At 43.6% G+C, this 23114-nt stretch overlaps 1 protein-coding gene across 1 annotated transcript in view; it reads right to left on the bottom strand.

Moving 5' to 3' along the window:
* Nucleotides 1-1816: 1816 nt before the first annotated feature.
* The window catches only part of kif1aa (kinesin family member 1Aa), a gene marked incomplete at both ends in the record, with an annotated part of 33703 nt that continues 12405 nt past the window's right edge, over nucleotides 1817-23114 (bottom strand). Inside the window, 36 exons of the mRNA XM_079157498.1 lie at nucleotides 1817-1859; nucleotides 1945-2063; nucleotides 2150-2342; nucleotides 2436-2579; nucleotides 2851-2972; nucleotides 3076-3147; nucleotides 3356-3544; nucleotides 4400-4545; nucleotides 4632-4693; nucleotides 4783-4916; nucleotides 5032-5146; nucleotides 7385-7411; nucleotides 9264-9369; nucleotides 9466-9550; nucleotides 9656-9722; nucleotides 9893-10001; nucleotides 11303-11358; nucleotides 11448-11566; nucleotides 11654-11744; nucleotides 11850-12009; nucleotides 12775-12910; nucleotides 13002-13087; nucleotides 13210-13328; nucleotides 15341-15664; nucleotides 17536-17673; nucleotides 17926-18104; nucleotides 18202-18350; nucleotides 18434-18524; nucleotides 18838-18910; nucleotides 19168-19348; nucleotides 19640-19720; nucleotides 19828-19934; nucleotides 20053-20132; nucleotides 20744-20819; nucleotides 21304-21383; nucleotides 22097-22230. Of these exons, the coding sequence (XP_079013624.1) occupies nucleotides 1817-1859; nucleotides 1945-2063; nucleotides 2150-2342; nucleotides 2436-2579; nucleotides 2851-2972; nucleotides 3076-3147; nucleotides 3356-3544; nucleotides 4400-4545; nucleotides 4632-4693; nucleotides 4783-4916; nucleotides 5032-5146; nucleotides 7385-7411; nucleotides 9264-9369; nucleotides 9466-9550; nucleotides 9656-9722; nucleotides 9893-10001; nucleotides 11303-11358; nucleotides 11448-11566; nucleotides 11654-11744; nucleotides 11850-12009; nucleotides 12775-12910; nucleotides 13002-13087; nucleotides 13210-13328; nucleotides 15341-15664; nucleotides 17536-17673; nucleotides 17926-18104; nucleotides 18202-18350; nucleotides 18434-18524; nucleotides 18838-18910; nucleotides 19168-19348; nucleotides 19640-19720; nucleotides 19828-19934; nucleotides 20053-20132; nucleotides 20744-20819; nucleotides 21304-21383; nucleotides 22097-22230 (4193 nt within the window). The remainder of the gene's footprint in view (nucleotides 1860-1944; nucleotides 2064-2149; nucleotides 2343-2435; nucleotides 2580-2850; nucleotides 2973-3075; nucleotides 3148-3355; nucleotides 3545-4399; nucleotides 4546-4631; nucleotides 4694-4782; nucleotides 4917-5031; nucleotides 5147-7384; nucleotides 7412-9263; nucleotides 9370-9465; nucleotides 9551-9655; nucleotides 9723-9892; nucleotides 10002-11302; nucleotides 11359-11447; nucleotides 11567-11653; nucleotides 11745-11849; nucleotides 12010-12774; nucleotides 12911-13001; nucleotides 13088-13209; nucleotides 13329-15340; nucleotides 15665-17535; nucleotides 17674-17925; nucleotides 18105-18201; nucleotides 18351-18433; nucleotides 18525-18837; nucleotides 18911-19167; nucleotides 19349-19639; nucleotides 19721-19827; nucleotides 19935-20052; nucleotides 20133-20743; nucleotides 20820-21303; nucleotides 21384-22096; nucleotides 22231-23114) is intronic.

Genomic DNA, 23114 nt, shown 5'->3' with positions numbered 1-23114 from the left:
TGTCAGTGAGCATGCGCTCTAGGCTGGCTGACCTGAGGCATGCTCATCAATCAAACTCACAAGTTGTCACTTCATTTTGAAGTCAGATTCATAATCGAATGAAATTCAATAGCAAATGCAGTCGCACTTTTCCTCAAAGTTGAGATGAATGGATAAAAAAAAAAAAGAACAGGTGTACATTGATTTTTTTTTCCCAATTCAAAACATGATTGTTGAACACAATCCTGAAATATGTTAAAGTAGTTTTTATTGTAGAGACATGAAGTATACTCTATCTACTGCTGTGTTATGGACGTTCCGTGTTATATGACAGCTGATTGCCATATTAGATATGTAACATAAATGATACCTTTTCTGTCTGAATATGTAAGTGATGACGACGATGAAAAGCAGGAAAGTGATGTGATATGATCCGCAGACACTTCCAGAACAGTAATATAGCAGCATGAAGGATGTAGTTTGATGGTCCAGAGGCTTACTGTACAGTATGATTGAAAAAAGAGAGGCACTACATTTAATCAATGTACACGTCATTCAGAAAACCAGTTTCTTCATCTGTACTGTGAGGAACAGTTTATACTTTAGCTCATTTCACAAGGTAGCTTTGTGCAGCGGAGGATGGTCAGACCACCTTAATATTTTCAACCTAACAATTTGGTGACCTTTTCAGATGTATATCAGTTGGGTCAAAGGTCAGGTGTGACTATCCTTAGGGGGATAGTGTCATTCAAGTAATCTTCAACACAAAGAAAGGGGCCAATCATAAACGGTTTTAAAAGCATTAACTGCATGGGGCGGGACAAGGTTGTATTATTCATAACATTTCAGGAACTCATATTAAAAAGTGCGGTGTGCAGAAATTGCACGGTACTACTACTTTAGAAATATAAATGTCTTTGTCAATAAATACATGCAGAAATAAATAGTAAAGCTGTTAAATATCTAAATATATCACATTTTAAAACAAATAGAATTCAGGTAGAGAATGAGATCAACGTGGGAGGATTAATGGTGACGACATGTGATTACTTATTGTGTGAATGTAGATGCCCTTGGTGCTCCTACGAGTAGCTAAAACGACATGGATCGATCAAAATGCCACAAGAACTATGATGATATGCCATTCCCTTACCAGGCTGTGTGCTAAAGTTTCTAAGAAGTTTAAAGATTCAAGTACCAGAAAGAAAAGAGAATTATTCTCCAGAGTTACACTCAACTGTCTTTTTTTTTTTTCTTTTAGCGTGTACTTTCTAGCTGTACGTTGTATGCAAACCAGTTTACACACTGTATATATATATATATATGTATAGCTGTAAAGTTGAGAGGAATCTGCATGTTTTTTTTTCAATTTACTGATGCAAATGGAGCAATGTGATCCTCACTGCCGTGGCAGCTTTAGGTAAAAATAAATGTCACTGCATTGTTTTTAAGGAGTAAATGTATAAGGCTCGATGTGTCACTGACAACAACTACAGTACATTACCATACGTATGTGTTCTGAGATAAGAAACTGTTGCTACTTCCGCCATTTTTCCTCGATCGTACAGCTATGAATAAACTCCAGTACAGTACAGTGACAGCTTTTTGGAGAGGTTCTTCTGACTACGAGACTCACGACGCAGCAAAGGCCTGACACAAAATGGGCGCTTTAGGTGCTGAGGACACTAGTGATAAACTGAGAACGTACAGGGGAGAGATGGTTGTTGGTGACTGTGGTGGTGGGGGGGGGGGGGGGCTCAGCACAAAGGGAGGAATAAGGACAAGGATCTATGTACATCTCAAGTTCATCCTTCCCTCATGAGATGTGAGTCTTGTTTCACATCCTCATCGGTCCGGCTCGTCTTCTCGACAGCTTCGACCTGAGAGGCAGAGAAGAAAATGTATTTGCATCAAAGATGCATTTTGTGTGTGTTTACTTTTTCCTATTGGACGTATATTTTGTACCTGATAGTTCCAGCGAGGAGGGGATTAAACGCATACAGCCAGTCATGCATCTCCTTGTCATTAGTGGCTTGTAGCAATATTCCGCGGTGTTCTGTACACACGGCAAATGTGTATGGGGTCTGGTGAAAGAGCCAAGAAAAAAGCTTAATATACCATACGTGATGTTTTCAGATCAGAAAGAGGGAGTCTTTGGTTAATCACCAACCTTCAGCATTGCCTGCTGGTCCTCGCTGTACTCCACCTGGGCAGAGGAGAGGTTGAGGATAGCCCGCTCCACAGAGTCTCTCTCCGCGTTGTAGATGTAGACGTACGGCCGCCGCACGACGACATAGCGCTTCACCCATCCGTTGGTGTGTGGCTCCAAGAAATGCAAGTAACCCTTCTTCGACACAATGGGGCTGCAGAAATAAGAGATCAAATGTTACCGCATGTGAAACCAAGAAAGATGTCTCCACAGCACTAAGTGATGGAGTCACTGTGGCAAGACTCACCTGACTCTGATCTCCTGGATGTCAGGGAAAAATCTGCGGATCCGTGGTTTGGCTTCAGAGGCTCCGTTGACGGACTTCTTGGCCTCCGCGTCCTGCTGTGTGTCAGGACTCGGGCTGACGGCGCGAGAGCGAGGCATCGGGGGTCTGCCGCACAGAAACAGGAGGTCTATGAGCCCTAGTAACAAAGTAGCTACCTACACCTTATGCGACCAAAGTGATGAGTGACATAACCCTCATTAGAGCATCATCATGTTACCACACTACAGCACATTCTACTCAAACGAAGGGACACGCAGTCTGCAATACTCAAAATGCAGCTAGTTCCAGACCGCCACATGCAACAGAAGCTACAACGGCTTCAAAGGATGACAATTACTCAGCAAAAATAATCATACAAGTGTGTCTTAGCACTGACCTGAGTTCAGCGTCCCCATAGCAACCCTCAACCAGCGACGGGCATGTTGAGGAGGGTGTGATTGTGTTGAGAGCAGAGATTGAAGCGGAGTCTCTCAGCATTGTGACGGACATCTCTGAGATCTGCAACACACACAAACACACAAATGAACGCTCGCTCAACTGTGAGGAACCACCAATCAACAGGCATTAATCAGATTTAGTTTTCGGAGTGTTTGAGCACTACCTTGCTCTCACTGGCGCTGACGCACACATGGCTGTATTCTCGGTTGAAGGAGTGAGTGAGCAGACGCAAACACTGTGTACAAAAAGGACAGGGAGCTTAAAATGTCTTCTACGGTCAGATACAAGCTGAGTCAACTCACATCTGTAATATCATAAAAGGGCATCATATTCAACACAGACTTGACAGATCAGGACAAACTCTGATCTGACAACGAAGTACAATTAAGACTGCGCTTCAGTCAAACATGAAAGCCAGTATTCATTGAGTGACGATGGCTGACCTTGGCTGCGAGCTCCCTCTGCCTCTCAGTGGTGATTTCAGAGCTGGAGCTGACCTCCTGGTCGACCTCGGGGGGCTGAGGAGACTCGCTCAGCTCCTCAGTGATGCAGGACTGCAGGGACTCCTGGCCCATAAGCATGGTAGACTCCAGCTTCTCCCTCAGGAGAAGGTAGTGTTTGGTCTTCTCCACCTGAGAGAAAAACAAATCAAAATCATTGACAATGTCCCTTGTGAAACTTAAAGAAAGTTGTCTGCAAGCAACTTTTGGAAATTGCACAGGAAAACTGTTCAAGTCGACAAATTGCAGTCTGGTTTCCATCAGAGGCACAGCTGCTTTCAATACCATAAATCATATTTTATTATATAGTTTTAGGAAGTGGGTTCGGATATCTGGTACTGTATAGCTCTTGAATGGTTTTCATCCTTTTCTTCTCATCATAACATATTTGTATTCATTGCCGACACTACGGAGTTCCTCAGGGGTCAATCCTGGGTCTTACTTTGTTTTCCCTTTACAGTCTACCTTATTTATCAGCTTGGCTGCGTAAATCTTATCAACGCTACGCCAATGATATCCAGTTTTATGCGTTTGTGAAATTAGGGCAACTTCCCAATTTGGCTACTTTACATACTTGTTTTTAAGATCATAGAATGGATGTCTCATAGTTTTCTGCAGTTACAAAACTGAGGTTCTTGTCTTGATACTTGATACATTGATACATCTGCACTTAGGTTCCCTGGCTTCTTACTCAAAAGTTGAGTTCAAGAAACCGATTATATTCCCAGCTGAGCTTTAAGAAACATCATATGTGAAACTTTACATGTTGTTATTTTAAATGATGTCAGTTAATATTCACATCATATGTATATTAGGGTTTCTCAAAATGAATTCATTTAATATCTATTTACTTAAAACCTTGAAGAAGCAACGGCTTTCATGACGAAGGTGGTGGTGAAGGCTGGTAACAGCAGCATAACCACAGGTAGGCTGCTAGGTTAACACAAGTAGCTTGTGCTATAAGAGAAATGTAACTTATGCCCTCACATCTTGGAGGAGGCTGAGTTTCTCCAGCTCCCATTGATGGTCCAGAATGAGGCTGTCACTACGGGGCCTCCACCCGGCCAGGTTCTCCTCCCCACGGACGTAGGCCACCGAGGTGTCCAGCACTCGCCTGCGTCTCCTCTGCATACCTGGAGTGGTTAGTGGTTAGGTGCAGGGTTAGAAATGTTGCAGAGGCAAGCTTAATGCAAAATGGCAACTTTGTCCCAACTCTCACCTGGGCTTCCTGCATCTGCGAGGTTACACAGGCTGACCTCATAAACTCCAGTTACACGGTTTCTAGAAGAAGAAAAAGACAGAGCTCGTTATCAACATAGAGAACACAGGAAGTGCACAATATTTGCCATAGTCTGAAGTGTTGAACTCACCCATCTGCCGCTCTTAGGCTTCCAGTACCAAAAAGGTTTCGGATAGAGCGCGAGGCCGAGAGCTTTGTGTCTCGAGAGTAAAACACCATGCAGATATCTTTGGTTATGATTGCAGGCTGGGTGCAGTTCTCCATCTAAAAGGAATGTGAGTGGAGGGATTTCTGACATTGATCCTCTACAGTAATTCACACATAATTTCTCATGCTGTAAGAGCCATTTCTCTCGTGAACACGAGGCACTGTGCTGTACCTCCAAGTAGGCGGAGAGGGTCATGTAGATCTTCTCCCCGTACGGAGTGACTCTGTTCAGCAGCAGCGAGTTGTGCATGGAGCTGTCCCAGGCGGCCTCGAAGCGGTAGAAAGTCCTGAGGTTGTCCGAGTGACAAGAGGCCAAGAAAATGAATCAGCAGTCAACAATTAAGTCCTGAGTTCTACCTGAACTACAGATTAGCAGTCAAAGCTAAACCCATGCTGAAGCCTGTCAACCTGACAACAGAGATGTTAACATTATATCTCAATAATCAAAAACATTTCACACACAGACAGTGGACTAAAATCTGATTTGTGACAAAGACAACATAGTTTTATGATGTTTAAAAACGATCCATTTACCATTAGCCTTGTATAGTATGCAAACAGTATTGCTTAAATCTCAGTACAACAAAAAATGGCAATGAAATCTTTTTGCATGCAACAGACTGAATGAGATGATGCTCTGCTTTGTACAAACGCTACATAAAAGCAAAGAGAGCTGAGATGACTCTTAGTACAGAAAAAGGAAAGGGGGGGGGGGGGGGGGTGATGATAGACAGCCAGATGAAAGGGACAGGGCAGTGAAATACCTATGGTCAACTCCCAAGGAAATGCTGTGAGAAAGAAGACATCAGCAAAAGAGCAGAAAGTGAGAGACAGGAAGTGTGTTGTGGTTGTGTTGGCTTGCGTGGCTGGCATGGTGTTTGTCTTTTTGTGTCATCTCATAATGTAAAACACTGCCGTGGATGGTACAGCTCACCCAAGAGAGACCGTTGAGCCATCCCTTGGAACCGCAGAAAAGGTCAAATAACAGCGTGGCCGTTCCCCAAGCAAAAAAACAATGCTGCTTTCTGTTTCTGATTTACTCCATACGTTAACGTACACAACTTTTCCCCATCCCCCCCCCGCCCCGAGGGGAAATAATCACACACTGAAAGCAGTTATTTCTCTGGCCCGAATCCCAGTACAGACTTGACTTTTAAAAAAAAAGATAATCCGAGCATGAATTGTAAAAGGAAACTAATGTTTCTGTATGCCGTAAAAAAGGGGCTGAATGGACTCTTCATGAGGTTCAGATGTTGGGCCCGCTGGCTTTGGACTGAGGTGACCTTGTGGGAAAGTGAACAATGTGTCACCCAGAAGAAAGCAAACAGCACTGAACTGAGTTGACTCTGTGGTAAGGAGAACTCTCTGCTGTTCTGTGTGAAGAAAGGGGATTCAGTGTAGAGATGGCTTGTTTTGAAGTAATTAGCGAGTGCGTTAACTCACACACTCACACGCGCACTTCTTTCCTAGTAGTAGAAAAGTGTTCGCTTACACTACAAGGGAGCAATTTCCTCTTTGCACTACACCAACATGTGCTTCGCTGCGTTTTTTACTACCTCCTAAAAACGCGGGAGCCAGGATTGAAGTCATGCTGCTGGCCTAACATGTGAGGGGCCGTTTGTTTCTGGTGTCTGGCAGAGTCCTGCTGAGGTACGAGATTCAGAAATATTCACAACATTGCAGCAATTCTGAGCAAAGTGCCACTAGTGATGTAATGGTTCAGTGGATTACATTTTAACAGTGTGCCAGAGTGGGTACTGTAAATGATGTGATCCATATTACGGCACGGATGACTGGTGTTCCTGTTAATAATCTGGAGCTGTGATGGCAAATACTCGCTCTCTGTTGGGATTAGAGATGACTAAGAAAAGCATATCCATGGATTCAAAGTATTGCTTCACTGCAATATGAAAACAACAAACAGAGTGAAGCAAGAAGCAAATAAGCAGCATTTTCTGAATGTTCTCGCTCAGGACAGGATGCATCTCTTTGCGTTTGTTCGTTCAAATTAACTGTGCTGTAATAATGGATCACTTACACCCTCTACTGGCAAGTACTAATACCTCTCACCCAAATGCAATTTCTTGAATCTATGGAGAAATCAACAGCTGTAAACAAATCAGGAATCAGAGAGTGTGATACTGGCCCCACGACACCTCCTACACCTCCGGCAGAGACACCGCCAAGGACAGTCCACGTTAAGCAAAGCAAGCCATGCAGACCCTGTTCCATCGTAAACCACAGCCTGATAACAGCTCAAACACACACACACACACACACACACACACACACACAGCCAGCCAGCGCAGCAAGACAACCAGGGACATGCAGAGCCACATCCCTCACATCTCATGAAGGGGTGAAAACAAAGAGGCATGGATGAATTGCTGACAGCGATGGCAGAGTAGGAGAGAGGGTAAAGAAACCACTGGAGGCTGAGTGGGAATGACAGGGCGTACAGGACGTTAGAAAGATGAGGCGTCTGTTTAACTTAAGAGCATGAGAAGAGAGGCAAAATAATATACCTAGGCATGTCCGAATCAAGAAACTGTCTGCAAAAGCAAAAAAAAACAACAACATTCTGTTAGTGGACTGGAGGGAGAAAAATGTTAGCATCCATATATATATATATATACCTTGATGTTAGTCTCTGCACGACTGAGCAGAGACCACACTTGACGACAACCTGACCTGGTGCTGAGCCCTTAAGCCCAATTCTTGGCCGCTGAGACCGTAACAGGACAAACGCTGAGGGCTGAAAACCCTAAGGGGTCAGCACCGCGGTCAGAGAAAGGCCGGTCGAGCAGGGCCGCTGGACAGTGCTGCGTGGAGCGCGTGGCTGCTTTAGATTAAAACTCAGTGAACCCAGGTCTGGGTGATGGCGGTTGATGATATTGTTTGGCTTTTTGTTGGGAAAGCAGAGGGATTAAGCAATGAGCCGAAAACAGAGGGGCAAAGCGTGAGTTGAATGGCGAAAATACTTTACAGTTACCATGAGTCGAACTTGGATAATATAATCATTTTGGATGAAAGGCATTAATAGAAAATCTAAACTGATATTTGTCCACTCGAATCGTTGTCAATATACCTTATTAACACATGCTGCCACTTTATGTGCCACCATACGGTGGTGATGTTAATGGTAAGTGATTTGGGATGTTTAATGAAAACCAGTGAAGAGTTAACAGGAATATTTAATAATTACTGCGCTAAATATATGCGAATAAACATGCTACCTACATAACATATGACACAGGTTCTCATTATCAGGCTTAAATTAAAAAAATGTAAAGAAACCTACTGCCCCCTATTGGCTGGCTGCAGAGCAGCATAAAACATTATTTTACCACTATTTAAGTACTTAGGACCAAGGCCCATTTTCTTGTGGAAACCTACGTACATTTTTTTCTATAAGATGTCACAGTCACAAGTTTTTATTTTTAATTAGACATTACATCTGTCAGTGCATGATTAACAGAGATTGTTTTTCCGTTTTTATCTTCAGTCTGAAGAGTTAATCATGGGATTCAATAAAGTCAGGATGGATTGGCATCACATTGAGTCCAAATACAGATACTTGGTGTTTATTAGTGATTTTACACTACGCAGTGATACATGCTGCTGGAGTTAGAAAGTGCAACTGTTGGTGTGCTGCTGTATTAGACCTTTTTCATACAGTCAATCGAGGGTGCTTGGTTAAAAGGTGTGGCTCTTTGGAGTCTACAAGCAGCTTCAGCGTTGGGGTTAGTGGATCTATTCATGGCTGAGAGATGAGACGGGTCAGAGGTGAGGTGGTAAAACAAGGTGAGATGCAATATGTAGGCACAATGATGACAATCAAACGAACCAAAAGCACAGATAAGCACCAAGGAGGGTCGCACAGCCAGCGTGGACTAGTGACTTCATGACTCAAATGTGGCCGATTTCAAAAAAGCCCTTTTCAATTCACTTTGCTCATGGTCACTCTGTTTTAATGTGTGGCCTCCTGCAGTTAGAGAGAGAGGAAACTACTCCCATGCAGACACAATAATAAAAGATCACAAAAGAAGTAGCTGTGGTTTGCTTTAACATTCAGGTTGTGCCTTTTCTGCCATGCTTGTTATGGACATGGTACAGCAGTACCGCAGTTTCACTATTGTGTGCCATGCATCTGCCTGTTCCAGTGCAGGAGCTGCCACAACAGCAATAAAGTGAGGTCCTCAGATAACACACTTGTTGGCGCATAGAACTGTTTCCAAATTCAGCCAAGCTGTCACAACCTTGTAATGAACAAATAACATGTGGCCACTAATATTGAATTCCCGTTGACCATATATATTGAAAATCTAATAAAACCTATACAAAAAAAGTGCTGGCCCAGTGTTTGCAAAGATCTTTCCATCACATGTCTCCACCAGTACGTACCGGTCATCCCTCATGGGTCTGACGTAACCAGCAGACAGGATGTTGAGAGAGAGAATGTTTGGGTCAATGATGGTCTCATCAGCTTCAGGGGTGTTGCGGAGACGACCTAGGAAGACACAAGTGCCCCAGTTAGAACAGCTCACGCACGAGGCAATATCTCCGTTTGGTTTTCAGGGCAAGACCGGCTGATAACCAAACTCACCCACAACAAGCTCCCGGATATCCTTCCACTCCATGTCACCTCCTGACTCGTGTACAATGGTGACAGTGACTCTCCTCTGGAGGCCCTGTGGTTGTCAAGAGAAGACCGAAAAATAGGCGTGGTTATGCTCGGTTCAGTTCTAATAATCCAAATATCATATCTGCTCACAGCGTGATGATGATGGACATACCTGGTGCAGTAGGAATGTGCCATGACAAGGCATTCCTCCTCTGTGGTCCACCACTGCAGGGATGTAGCTGAGGAGACACAGGTGAAAACAAGCCTCGCTGATTTCATGTGCCACTGACTAACGGTGCTGGATGTTTTTTACCATCGTTATAACTATGCCATAACAATAATTATTCAAGGGAAGCTCTCCCAAATCATTCCAAATCATGTTTGGCGAGGGGTGACTCTGGATACTCACTCTCCAGTGGCCTCCAGCTCGCAGATCTCAAAGAACACCATGAGATCATATTTGCAGTGACAGGGTCCTGCCTGCGGGCGGGTCATAGCCGTCAGCTTAGTGGCAGGTACTGTGTGAAAAAAAGGAGATAAGAAGAGTGTAAGACAGGTTGAGAGCAGACTTGTGGAAAACAGCAGGGGAGCTGCTCTACACCTACGTGGGGAAGAGAGAGGGAAGAAGAAAGGAAATCAGTGATGCAGGGAGAGAGAGGAACCGCTTCATCGTGCAGAAGAAGCTCCTTTCCTCCGGCCGATCTATAGGCAACTCCTGCAGTCCTCTCTTAAAGGAGAATACCACTAAAGTTTGTTGTGTTATTTCAGATTTTATTTATGTATTCATTAGCCTTTACCAGCTCTGGCTTGAGGAAAAGCATATGCACAAACTCCTTGAACATTACTCTCCTTTAACAGTATCGATGTTGTTGATCATCATCGTTTTGTGGGCATTTATTCAATCTAGTCTCACTATTAATTAACTGCATTCCTCCAATTTTTCCACTAGAGATCAATAAAAATAGTCTTATCTTATCTATGCAATAAATGCATATTTAACATTCCCATCTTAGAGAGTATTATTCATGGCCGACTACTGCAGCAGAAAGGCACTGTGATCCAGTTCAACAAGAGGGAGAACTGAAAGGAGAATCCAACACGCAGGTTTCACAGTAAACACAGTAAACACAGTACACCAGAGAGCCAATCCAACTGAATCCTGACACAAGAAAACTAACTTTTTATATCAAAAGACCTTAAAACTTGCTAATGATTAGTTATTTTGATCTCCCACTCCACAGTCATTTACAGAACATCAACCCAACAGACGGAAGGACTTTAGTGTTACGTTTGAGCAGAGTTGATGCTTGTTGTCACAGCAGCTTCCACCTCTACTTAAAAGTAACACGTTGTGTACTCTGAAATATTACTCAATTCATTAACTGCTTTGGGAGTACTTTTTGAAGTCACACCAAGATTAACACTTGATATAAAAAGGCTGTCAGTCACAGGATTCACTTGGATCCGACATCAATATTAACCAACCCGGCTTCTGAGCTTTAATAACTGAACAGATAGAGATGGGCGGGGCAGTCAGCTGAGCTCGCTCGTTTCCTTCCAGTAAGAAGGAAGCAGCCAAGCCAGCGGCAGACAGAGCGGTGTCTGACAACGAGTCCACCAGCACCCCATTGAACACATCTGGGACCAGGTATCGGATCAGGTCCAGCGATTTCTCCCGGTCGGGCGAGGTGTCGGAGTCAACTGCTCATACCCAACAACATGAAGCTACGATGACATGACTTGCAGGCAGACCAGTACGAAGACAATACAACATGAATAAATGGTGGAATTCAAGCCACTCTGCCAAGAGTTTATTTACCTGGTTTGGACAGAGGCATCACTCGTGGGAACTGTCTTCTGCAGGGACGTAGTGGACTGGTAGTGGAAATAATAATCGTCTGTCATTTTATGAAAACACAACTGTATACATTTGATCTTTTATCTTTAGACTTCATGACCGGTACCTGATGACGTCTTTACAGAGTGGAAGAAAAGGCTGTTTCTGGTAGTGTCCAAACACCTCAAACACAATTGGCTGAGTCTTGATGTAGTCAACGAAGGATTTAGTCACCTCAACAGCAATCTATAAAAACAACGCAGTGATGTTAAAGCACTTCACCTATTCCAACCGCACAGCTCATCATTGTACCGACTGGCTGGTGCTTCTTACGTTCTGCACGTGGTAGAAGCCCAGAGGGGGGCCGCGGCCGGTGTTTTTCAGGGGTTCGGTGGAGAAGGCCTCATCGTGGCGGTGGATGAAACTGAAATCAATCCAAGTTGCATCATTTACATGTGAAACTGTAAAATGAACAGGATAAATATTGACAATCATGGGGGGGGGGAGTGAACAATGAAAACATTTTTACTTGAACTGGCAAAAGATGTCGGCATATTCTGCAGAGATGCTGGAGGCTTGCAGGACGGTCACCCTGAAGGTAAAGACGTTACCGATCCTCAGGTGCTCCAGAGCTGTGTCAAGCGGGCTGTCCTGACTCTTCAGCGGACTCTCCAGCTCATCAGCACCAGCTGTAAGGAAATAAGAAAATACAGAAATCAGACACAGGTAGAAGCTGGCATTCTAGGGAGCCGGCCCAGTCAGGCTGTGCATGGTTGTTTTCTTGCACCGTGGACAGTGGCTGGGTGAGGTTTTTCTAGGATTCCATTGTGAGTCTTACGCAGAAAGAATCAGTTTAGCGTGAGTCTAGCACAGTGGTGTGACAGATTTAGGCCACTTCTGGGCCGAGTGGGCCACTACACACTCGGCCTAATCGAAACGCAACCAGACTGCCCCAGGGAGGAGAGGCAGGAGAGCCGAGATGGAAGCTAAGCTAACCCAGCTAGGACATGACGCTACTCCAAGATGAAACTGTCGAGACCACATCTTCACAGAGACCTGGCTCCATCGCTCATCCCGGATCAAGCTGCACTTGACGGGCGGACAGCAGGACAGAGAGCAGGACTGATGAAATCATGTACATAATTATGTCGTCATAATTGACAATAACAAACACGTACGAACTCAAAGTTCATAATTAAAGGAGAAAATACTTGGTACTTCACATTTATTAACTATATAATTCACACCTGAGTATACCAAACCATGTGGTTATTATATTTAGACTATTTATCTATTGAATTACTAGAAAACATGCAACATCGAGATATGAAATGAACTATATCGCCATGGAAGATTTTGGCCATATCGCCCATCCCTACTACACACACACACACACACACACACATACCCAAACACACAAAACATGCATCCAGTCACTCATAAAATATGATTACCCGCACATGTGTTATTGTTGACCTCATCAGCTGAGGGTCCAGGTTCTGCATTCTGACCCTCTCCCTCCACGATACGGAGCTCCTCCTGTGAAACCCCCGTGCGGGACAGTCCTACGGAGCAGGTCTCGGACTGGAACTGCAACAGAAAGTCGTAAGGCAGACCGGTTAGCAGGTTGGTATATGACAGGTGAATGCTGCATGGTCTACTTGGCAGTGATTTTCTCTACCTTTTCATATTGCTGATCCTCAAAGGAGATTTTGGCAGTTCCCGACTGCCTCACTCCTGAGCCGTAGTCGGGAGCTTCCTCGTCAGCTGGAGGAAAACACAAAGCACCTTCACTTCACTCCCTCAAGAAGTCACACACAGCCTGCCCTTTCCATCCCTCCTCGCCCCCTTCATCTTAACAGCGGCGAGGCTGAGGGTGTGAGCCTTACCTGATATGGCCTGCACCGCCACACGAAGGAAGCCCTTCACTTCACCCCTCTCGCTGACGATGGCCACGCGGTGGACGAGAGGAACCGGGTACAGCAGGTTGCTCAGATAAACAAAAGCCCTGAACAGGAAGCAGAAATAGAGAGATGATAAAAGATTAGAAACAACCGATCGAAGGAGACGGCTCACACTTGATATAATCTCACTGGACTGGACAACAGAACACAGAGCTGCAAAGCAACCAAACAGAAGCTGGGACTGCTCTTGCGACGGCCATGGCTGCCCTTTACTATCGCTTTGCGGGTTGTTTTTTTTCCTCACCATCTAGAAATAATGACATTGTCAGGACAAGTATGGGTCACATGCAGTATTGCTGAACTTTTGCATTGTACTGATGAAAGCTTGGTGAGGCTAAGGAGCATGTGTGTAAGGGTCAACTTTGAATTCTTTACATGATTGCAAAATAACCAGCTCACTAGTCAGCTGGACAGCAGATGATTTCCCAATGAGCAATGAATTCCATTTTTTTGCATTGCTTAATGATTACATGCTACTGCACTTCAAGTGCACAACAAGTGCATCTTGGATGTGGCTCAATATGAAAACGCTACACTACATATCAAATGTACAGAGCCAAAATGAGCACCAGAGGCACTTTGTCTTTGCATTATATTTGAAAATACTTGGGTAGTGACAGAGACTTACTTCTGAGAGTATAAATGTGGGAACAGCTGCACTAGAAATGTTCCTATACCTTGGTTTCTTGCAGTCAAGGACCACATTTCCCTCCAGCCAATAGGGGTAGACATGAAGGGGTGACGAGGGTCTAAAAAGGGAGTGGCTTATGACAAGATTGGTGAGGTGCAAAGAAGGCATGCTCAGGACAAAACGGGTGAACAAAAATGTTTTCAACGTCTCGACTCAAAGGAACCAAAAGCAAATGGAACAGAAATCATCATACGGAACATGGCTCAGCTTGAATAGAAAGTGCCAACAGCTTGATGTACTGAATGCTACACCAAAAAAAAACAAAAAAACAACGAATGACATCAGAAATCAAAGTGCACCTCCTGGGACGAAGTGCTAATTTGTGCAAAAGAGGGGCACTAGTTCATCATCAGACGTATTCAAGTAAAAAAATTGACAAAAAAGGTCAAAATGAAAAGACTTGTGCTCTGGCATGCCTAAAAGAGACAGCTGCAGTAGAAACCAGCTCTTTCATCTTGAGATTTTGAGTCTTCCTTGAACACCACTTTGCCATTTCACATGAATCATTTCCAGACTCTTTCATGCTTGTCAGGTTGGCACAGCGTGGTGAGAACATTTCGCCGTGGGTTCCCGTGTTATGCAAATCAGACCTGAATAGTACTCCATGAGACATGTCAGTGCTCTGGCTAGTGAATGGTCTTCTGTAAAAGCCACCAGTTTGCTTTTAGCCACACGTAAGTGAGACACACACCTCAAGCAGCCGTTGAGCGTCAACTTTGCTTGAATTTCCATGGAAACAAGTGGTATGAACTGACCCGCCCCGGGCTGACTTGTTTTAGCGGTAGAATTGTAAAATGTTGGAGAAGCTTTTAGCCTGCGTTAGTGTGAAGAAACAGTTAGCCAAAACAAAAAAAACAAAAAAAATCAAGCAGCAGTCAAATTTGATGAGATTAAAGATAGAGAGCAAAAGGATAAAGCCCAGAAATGTCTACTCAGTATCATGTTCATGAAAAGAAAAAATCTGTGTCGTGGTCTGACATTTAACAGCATTTGTGTCTCAAACATGAGACACAATAACAACTAAGACAGGGAATAGAAACTAAAATAGTTGTTTAAGAAGATGAAATTAATTATATTCCCACGTTGGTTTTCAAATCTCCAACTAAAATGCTCCAAGTCCATGTTGATATTACAGCTATAGGTTACTCGTCCCAACTGGGCAGAACATGAAATGTAAATTTCATGTAGTCATGCACACAGGACTTTGAGGACTTTGTGAGGGCACAATGTTTCTGTATTGTGAACCGCGTTTTTTAAATATTGTCATGTCATCTGTGCTGACGTCTACCGAGGCAAACGGACCCTGTGTCTCAGCGTGAAAGAGCTAGTTTCCTCCAACCAGCATGCTCCCGAAACCTCACCAACCTTCCCACTACACTGAATAATGGTGAGCGGTCGTAAAAGGGATCCTGGCCTTCGCCGGAGCCTCGGCAGAGCTCTCCCTCATCATCATCCACATCATCATCATCATCATCATCATCCTCTCCCCCGAGCTCCGAGCACGGGTCGTCCAAAAAGATATCATCGTCCAGGTCCTCCAACTCCTTCAACTCCTCTGACTCCTCCTCCGCCTCCCCTCGACCCTCTCGCTGCGGGTCAGCCAGCTCAGTAATTTCAGAGTTGGAGAGGGTCGGGGATGGGGTGGGGTCACTCATGCGCTTGCTCATGCATGTGTTGAAAATGGGGTTTCTGGTGCAGCCAGAGACATGGGAACTAGGTTAGAACAGTTGGATAGAAAGCACACACTTGTTCAAACAAGAGGGGCAGTAGAGCACCATAGATGGACTGGACCACAGGAGAAAAGCTGCCTCCCTTTAAAGGGATAGTTCAGATGTTTTTGAGGTAGGGTTGTATGAGGTACGGAGTTTGTAGAAGCAGACGGGAGTACCAGCACAGGGGCAAAGCGCTGTACTGCTGTGGCCGAGGGCAGAAGCAAAACTTATTTTAGGCACCAAAAAAATAAAGTGCATCGGTTTAAGTGTATGCTGTATAATTTCACCGCTTTATTTTATCCTCAGACAACCCTTTCTGAGGTTTACTGAAGCCGGTATATCCATCTATGCCCTCTTCAAGGCCACAACACTCCTTTGACCCAAACAGTAATTTTACCTCACAGAACACGGGACTATTCAAAATAATCAAATGACACAAAACAGCTAAGCTATCGAGGGACTCCCGTGTTCTGTGAGGTCAATTGTTTTTGTCAAAGGAGTCTGGTGACATTGAAGAGAGAGTAGATGGCTTCAGTTCCCTGTTGGAAAGGGCTGTCTGATGGCAAAGCTGTGAACATATTCTAATACACTTAAACTAATTATTTTTGGAGGCTAAAATATGTTTTGCTGCTGCCCCCGTCCTCAGCAGCACCCTGCTCTGCTGGTACTCATGTCTGCTTCACCAAACTGGGGGCGTGCTGACCGCCATCAACTTTTGGTTTTAATTTACAGAACTTGCGAACACACAATGTATGTGTCTGGTTTTTAGAGTGCATGTTGAAATTAAAACTCACCTGGAAGAAAAGATTAATGCTTTTAGTCCTATTAAAAAAGACATGGGGTAGTGGTGCACTTTAGCCTTTTGTGGCCGAGATGAGTATTACAACAACAAAACACAAAATGATCCGGAGAAATGTTTTTACATCTGGCAAAACATTTTCCCTCTGTTTCACAGATGCAAATTTGTTTTTTAAGGAACTTAGAAAGATTAAGCTGGAAAACTCAATTTCACATGCTCTTAAGTCATAAACACAGGAGAGAGAACAATTTAGATCAGACTTTGGTAAGACTTTCTCACTCTCCTCTCAGGGCTTCTGTAAAAATCTAAATGCGCTGACAGACGAGATATTTCAGATTACCGCCCAATCATTTTTGCTTGTCTTGCAGGAGCTAAATGACATTAAAGGCTTGATGCTGAATATTATGTAACATGGCCATGTGACACTGTGTGGGACCTGTTTACAAGAGAGCGAGAGCGAGAGAGAGAGAGAGAGGCTGTGTGCCAAAGTGGGAGAGAAAGAATCAGCAGGCTTTGAGTGGGAGGACTGAAGAAATGTCATCTGAAATGTTCCACAGATGATTTTTCCCATTAAAAAAAAGACGGGCCTGAACTAGCATTTACTGATCATTTCAATTGGCTGTCAAATCTGTCCGTGTTCAGGACTTCATTCATTTACAAAGCACATAGAATCTGGAAAAGTTAAAAATTGTCAGTACCGAGTTAAGACTTTTCAGTTATGAGAAGATATGGCATAGGTTTGTTATGAATCAATTTTCAATATCAGCTGTAATGGAGAGATTTCATGACAGTGGTGCACAGACTGGGAACACCAGACATCAGCATGTCCTGACAGAGACTCTGTAATGAAGTGGGCTGCAGACTGCTTCGTGCTGGTGTCTCAGTCATTATGGTCCATCAGTTGGCCACATGCACAATATGTGGTAGTTAACAGCCTCCCATTGTCCCGAATGGAATGTCTAACACTGGGACCTTTTATACGAGTTCAGCAGGAACGCCTTCCTGCCCTGACCACATACTGCATTGGGCCAATGTTTCGCAGCATTTACCTGCCAACCAGACGGAACCAAGGGAAGCGGTCATAAAAGGGGTCCCCTCCGGTCATCACATTTTCCCCGTCTTCAGCGGTATTGTTGGGCACATCAGCAGCGCGATCGTACATCTCTCTCATCAGCTCCAGCCTCTGCCTGCAAGAAGCAGCAAACAGTCGCCACATTAAGTCACTGAGCTAAAACGAGGCCCGGCATGGCGTTAATGAGCAATGTTCCAGTGAATACTGGGATATTATTGAATTAATACTTTTTGTTCAATTCATCCCTCACAAAATAAATATATTTTTTTATGTTGTTTTTACTGTTTTCTTTACATTATTATATTTTACAATGACAGTATATCCGCAGTATTTTTGAATCAGACTTTGAAAAACATTGTTGTGTAACCTTAGTTTTTCCAATGTCCAATAGTGAGTGGCTCCATTTTTCTGATCCTGCACCTCCACTGCCACAATGGTGCGAGGGAAGTGTCGCTTCTCTCTGTCCTTGGTATCCTCTGGGGGCAACAGGTCTGGAGGCAGCGGGGAGTAGAGTGTGTCTGTGAGCAGCACAAACTGGAACTGGACCTGCAGGGGCACAGCACAAGCATTGGTGTGGTCAGAGAGACGTGTTATAACATCCATCTGTGGATCTACTGTAAGTTGAAATGATAAGATGTTGCACCTTCTTCTTGAGCTCCACGCTGATGGCATTGGCCTCCTTAAGGAAGATGGCATTGCCCCATAACAGGTCACGGAGGGAGGTGAACTGGTAGCACCGCCACTTACGAAAGCTCCACACAGCCAGCTCGCTTTCCCTCTCTGTCCATTGCACTGTGGGCCAAAACACAATCTTTTGGTGAGGATTTGCTTGCTACCAACATAGATATGTGCACGTGTCCAGTCCTTTGCACTACCTTCCTCCTCTGGCTCTTCCTCTTCATCAAGGGTTTCTGGGTAGTAACTGTCCACTTGCTTCTGAAGAGCCTCCAGCTTGCTCTCATAATCCTAGACAATTAAATAATGAAGACCCATGTCAAACAAGACATTTAGGTATAGATGTCAGTGAGTAAACTGTTCAGTCCTTGAAAAATACTCATGTTGTTGTATGTACAACATGGAAGAAATACCTATGGGCTTGTTTTCATTGTAGGAAGTTTTTTTTAATAAATTTTACATTTTTGTAAACTCGACTACTTAAATACAGTACATCTTTGAAATATATACATACAAACAAAACACCTTTAGATAGTGTTTAAAATAACTTTCCGTGGCTTTAATTGTTAATGACAACAGCACACAAAGCTGCTCATCACTGTACCAGTCTTTGCTGCTCCAGAAGGTTGTTGGCTTCCTCTCTTTCTTTGCGATACTGGTCCTCCAACTCCTGCAATCTGAAGACAAAAAAACCACGTGTGAACAAAACAGGTTTGTTTCAAAGGAAACACTGCTCTGATGTTGCTGGAGCAGCATGCCATTTACTGTGCTCTGTGCTGCAAGGGTTCAGTGTCACCTGTAGTTTGCTTCCGTATCTGTTGTTCCCGTCTACAATACGCTGGTGAGACTCTATCTGCTACCTACACAGGCTTTCTTGAAAAATTCAGGTATGAATGAATAAATAAAAGGCTCACTATTTCCCCCCCCAAAGTACCTCTGCTCCATTTCCTGTTTCATGTCAATGCCCTGTTTGTCCAGCAGCTCCCTCTGGGCGAAGGCCCAGTCCACGGGCTCAGCAGGTGTTTCTGCACACGGCGTCCTCTCCCTCTCGGCCCTCGCCTGCACAGGGTGGTTGAACCGGAACACGTGGCTCTTCCCCAGGATGATGCGATTTCCTTTACGTGAAAAAGAAGTCAAAATGGCACACACGTAGAGCATACCACACACGTATTTCTAATAGGTACCCATGCATAAGGAGAGGTGAGTTTTAGTTATATTTACTTATTGTGGATTTTTGTACTTCTTACTTAGTTATTACTTATTTATAATACTTGCTTTGTTTTTTACCATGTACCTTGTTTGCACTGTCCACTATGCTGCTGTGATCCTGTAAATGTCCCCACTGCGGGACTAATAAAGGATTATCTTATCTTATCTTGTCTTAAAGTCACAGAGAGCTTACTGACCTGAGATGAGGACAGTGGGCTCGGTCACTCTCTTTCCGTTGACGTAAGTCTCAGCTCCTTCACACGGCTCCAGGACAACTACTAATTACGAACAGAGAGGGCAATATGAGGCTTCACTTCCTGTCTGTCAATATCAAACTGTGACGTACACGACTGAAAGCACACGGAGCAAGATAAAGGTCGCTCACTTTCTCTTGTAGGGCCAGTAGAACTGGTGAAGGTGCAGTGCTCATCCTTGATGAAGTGGCCGCTGAGGACTATATCCTGACGACTGCTGGCGTCTACACGACCGACCCTAAAAAAGAACAAGTGACCATATGATGTCAGAGCAAGTAAATCCATTCCTGATTTAATATGACAACTGAAAATGCAATAAGCACTTGAGTAAAGATTGTTAAACGACAACATCTAACCTGGTGATGCCGTCTTTAATGTAGTAGAGCAGGCACTCAGACATCAGAGGATCCTCGTTGAGATTTACCAGATGAGGTGTCTAACGCAGAAAAAGGAATCATTTACTGACCGTAAAAATGTGGTTAGTAATACACTTAAACTATTCATTATCCATATGTTATTTACGATATAACATATGCATACACTGCACACCAGAGAGCTGAAAAACCAATCAGATATAGTTAAAGCCATGCAGTCAAATTCACTCCCCACAGCTTCACCGCATGAGTGTTCGTCTCAGTCTGATGTTTTAGGGCTGCAGGAAAACAGCCATAAATCACTGAAATGGGGGCACTACCCATGTTTACACCCATTGCTGCCTTCGGCACTGCGAGGGAGTGTTTGAAGTGACTAATGAAGAAGATTTCAGATAACACTTTAATGAAAAAAAGAGAAACCCTCGACTGCTCTGCCTCGGTGAGGCTCGTGTTGAAGTGAGGCTTCAGAGCACTGAAGAGAGGGAGGCAGCTCAACACTTCACAGCTACAAACCTCGTTGGGGGAAAACAGCCCGACTGTGTCGATAAACACAGGCTGGGGCTTTCTAGGGCTATCGGAGGGCTTTGGGGTAAATAAACAAGCATTTCAGTAATATAAATGGTAAGTAATAGATCACAGAGGAGAGTTTTGCAGACGCCTCATGTCTTCTTACCTTCTTGGGAGAGAACACGCCGACCGTCCCGCCATCTTCTCGCATTGCGACACCCATTTCTGCCAGCAAGGCCTCTCTGTGGACGAATGCAAGACTCATTGAACCAAGCGGCTGCAGGATTTGTCGTATTTCAAGATGCCTCACACAACAATATACATGCTGGTCAAATGCAAAGTGGTTCATTTTTCTGTACAAGTGCATACTGCACAAACGACCCCGTCGTTTCTGATTTGCTAAATACTCAATAAGTAAAAACTACACATGCTATAAAGCTGCTCTTCTTCATGCAAGTTATAGAGTCAATTTAAGATGAACACATTTTATAGACTAGAAAAACAGGATTATTGACTATGTTATAAAATATATTATATTCTACTGGTATATTAACTTGTCTTTTTAAACAGTTTTCTGTTATAAGCCTGTTGTCTCTGTGTGCATGCATTGTTTTTTCACAATTTATTGTCTTTTCTAAGAGAAAAACTGAATCCCAAGAAGAATTTTTACTAATAAAATAAAGTAAATATAAATGTATATTATATATATAAAAAGGTATATCTCACCTTTCCATTCTAATGGCTTCCGTTCGGCGAAGTTTCTCTTCCCAAGTCTCATTGAGTTCAGCAATGATTTTCTCGGTTTCCTGACATTTCAAAAGACAGGGGTAATTAATACACGTCTAGTGTTTTTTTTTATTACTATTATTTTTATTTTTGCCAACAAATCCCATGAAAAGACCAAACAATGAATTGACGCACTGACAATTATTGTGTGCTATATTCAAAGCCTGATATGTCTTCTTCCATTGTTGTTCAAAAACTATTAAAAACACACCAATGAGCCACTGGTTAAGATACACTGTAGTTAATTTTTGAGCAATGCATGGTTCTGCCGGGCATCAATACTCAATCTAGCACCAGATCCATGACTGAAAATAGTCCTCGACAAAATCACAATTTACTCCTGTTTGAGTAACTTTGAAAACTGCAGTGTGCGACTGTTTTTTATCTTTCTCCCGTCATCCCTCTAAATACTCAAAGATTTATCATTTAAGTAGGAATAAATGGGCCAAACAGACCATACTGATAAACAGATTAATGCATTGTTAGTTTTGGTCCACTCATGAGATTTGCCAGCAATAGCAATAATATAGAATATTGCCAGCCTTACACTTTAACTGCTGAGAAGGTTGAGAGTAAAATGCTTAGAGAGCACACTGAAGACTTATCTGCATACAGATGATGAACAATATGCAGCTTTGGGAATATCCAGTATGTACTCGCAGTACATTTACACTGTGTCAATGCAGAGTGTGGGTTTACTGATGGACAGAACAGCATTTCCACCAGCGCTCACCTTCAGCCTCTCGATGGCCTCTTCGCTGCCCGGGCTGAACATGATGCGGTCATGAAGACTGGCGATGGATCCGGCGCGGCTGGACAAGACTGAGAGAGACGGAGAGGGACTCATCCCCGTCATGGTATTCGTCACTGTGGAGAAATCATCTCTTTGATTCACAGCTTGGTCTTTATTGTTCTTGTTCTTGTGATCGGAAAGGTCTGTCGGGGGTGGGGGGCGCGGGGTGTGTACAGGAAGTGGGGTCGGGGAAATCGATAACGGGGGAATAAAGAAATGGAGAAATGCAAACAGATAAGGAAGAGAAGAGAAGGGAGAATAGAAAAAGAAGGAAGATATGTGGCTTGAAAGAAATCTAACTCACAGAGAGAAATGTTATCTTCTAGTATAGAAGCGAGGGCAGCAGCAGCAGGAAGCCACGCGCAGAAAAGAGCAACTTAAAGGATGCAACAGGGAGGCCGTCCAGCCATGACCAAAGGAAATGCAGCTATGATACAAAATCTTCAAGCAGTGCGTCATATGCAGGAACATTCACAAACAAGAAAATATTCTTTTTTAAGTTGCCATGTATTTATATCGCTCGTCCGCCATTTCAGAAATAAACCCGAGCATGAGATAAGGATTCTATTGCTCATTCCCAATCAACAAAAACAAAATGAGTCATCATGTAAGGACAATAAAATATATCATAAGCTCATTTGTGCAGAAACTTAATGACTCATTTGTAATAGGTTTGTGTTTTTTCTGCAGAGAAAATCGGGAAGCTTGAACTCTCAATTAGGATTATTAACTAAAAGCAGCAAGATGCATCTGATGCTCAGTGCGCTTCTCTAACATTAGCAACGTCAAATTACTGAAAGCAGTCATCCATTTCTGTAGTTCTTAAATCACATTTTCAGTGTTTTATCCTGGGATTTTGAAGGCCTATGATCGAGTCGATGAAAGAAAAGAATATCAACTCGGCAGCTGCTGCTATAGCAACCACAGAGCAATAAAGTGTATCACACACATCCATCTG

Source organism: Pholis gunnellus, assembly GCF_910591455.1.
Source record: "Pholis gunnellus genome assembly, chromosome: 4".
NCBI lineage: Eukaryota > Metazoa > Chordata > Actinopteri > Perciformes > Pholidae > Pholis > Pholis gunnellus.
The sequence above is the reverse complement of the archived record's forward strand: the minus strand, read 5'-3'. Positions and strand labels throughout refer to the sequence as shown.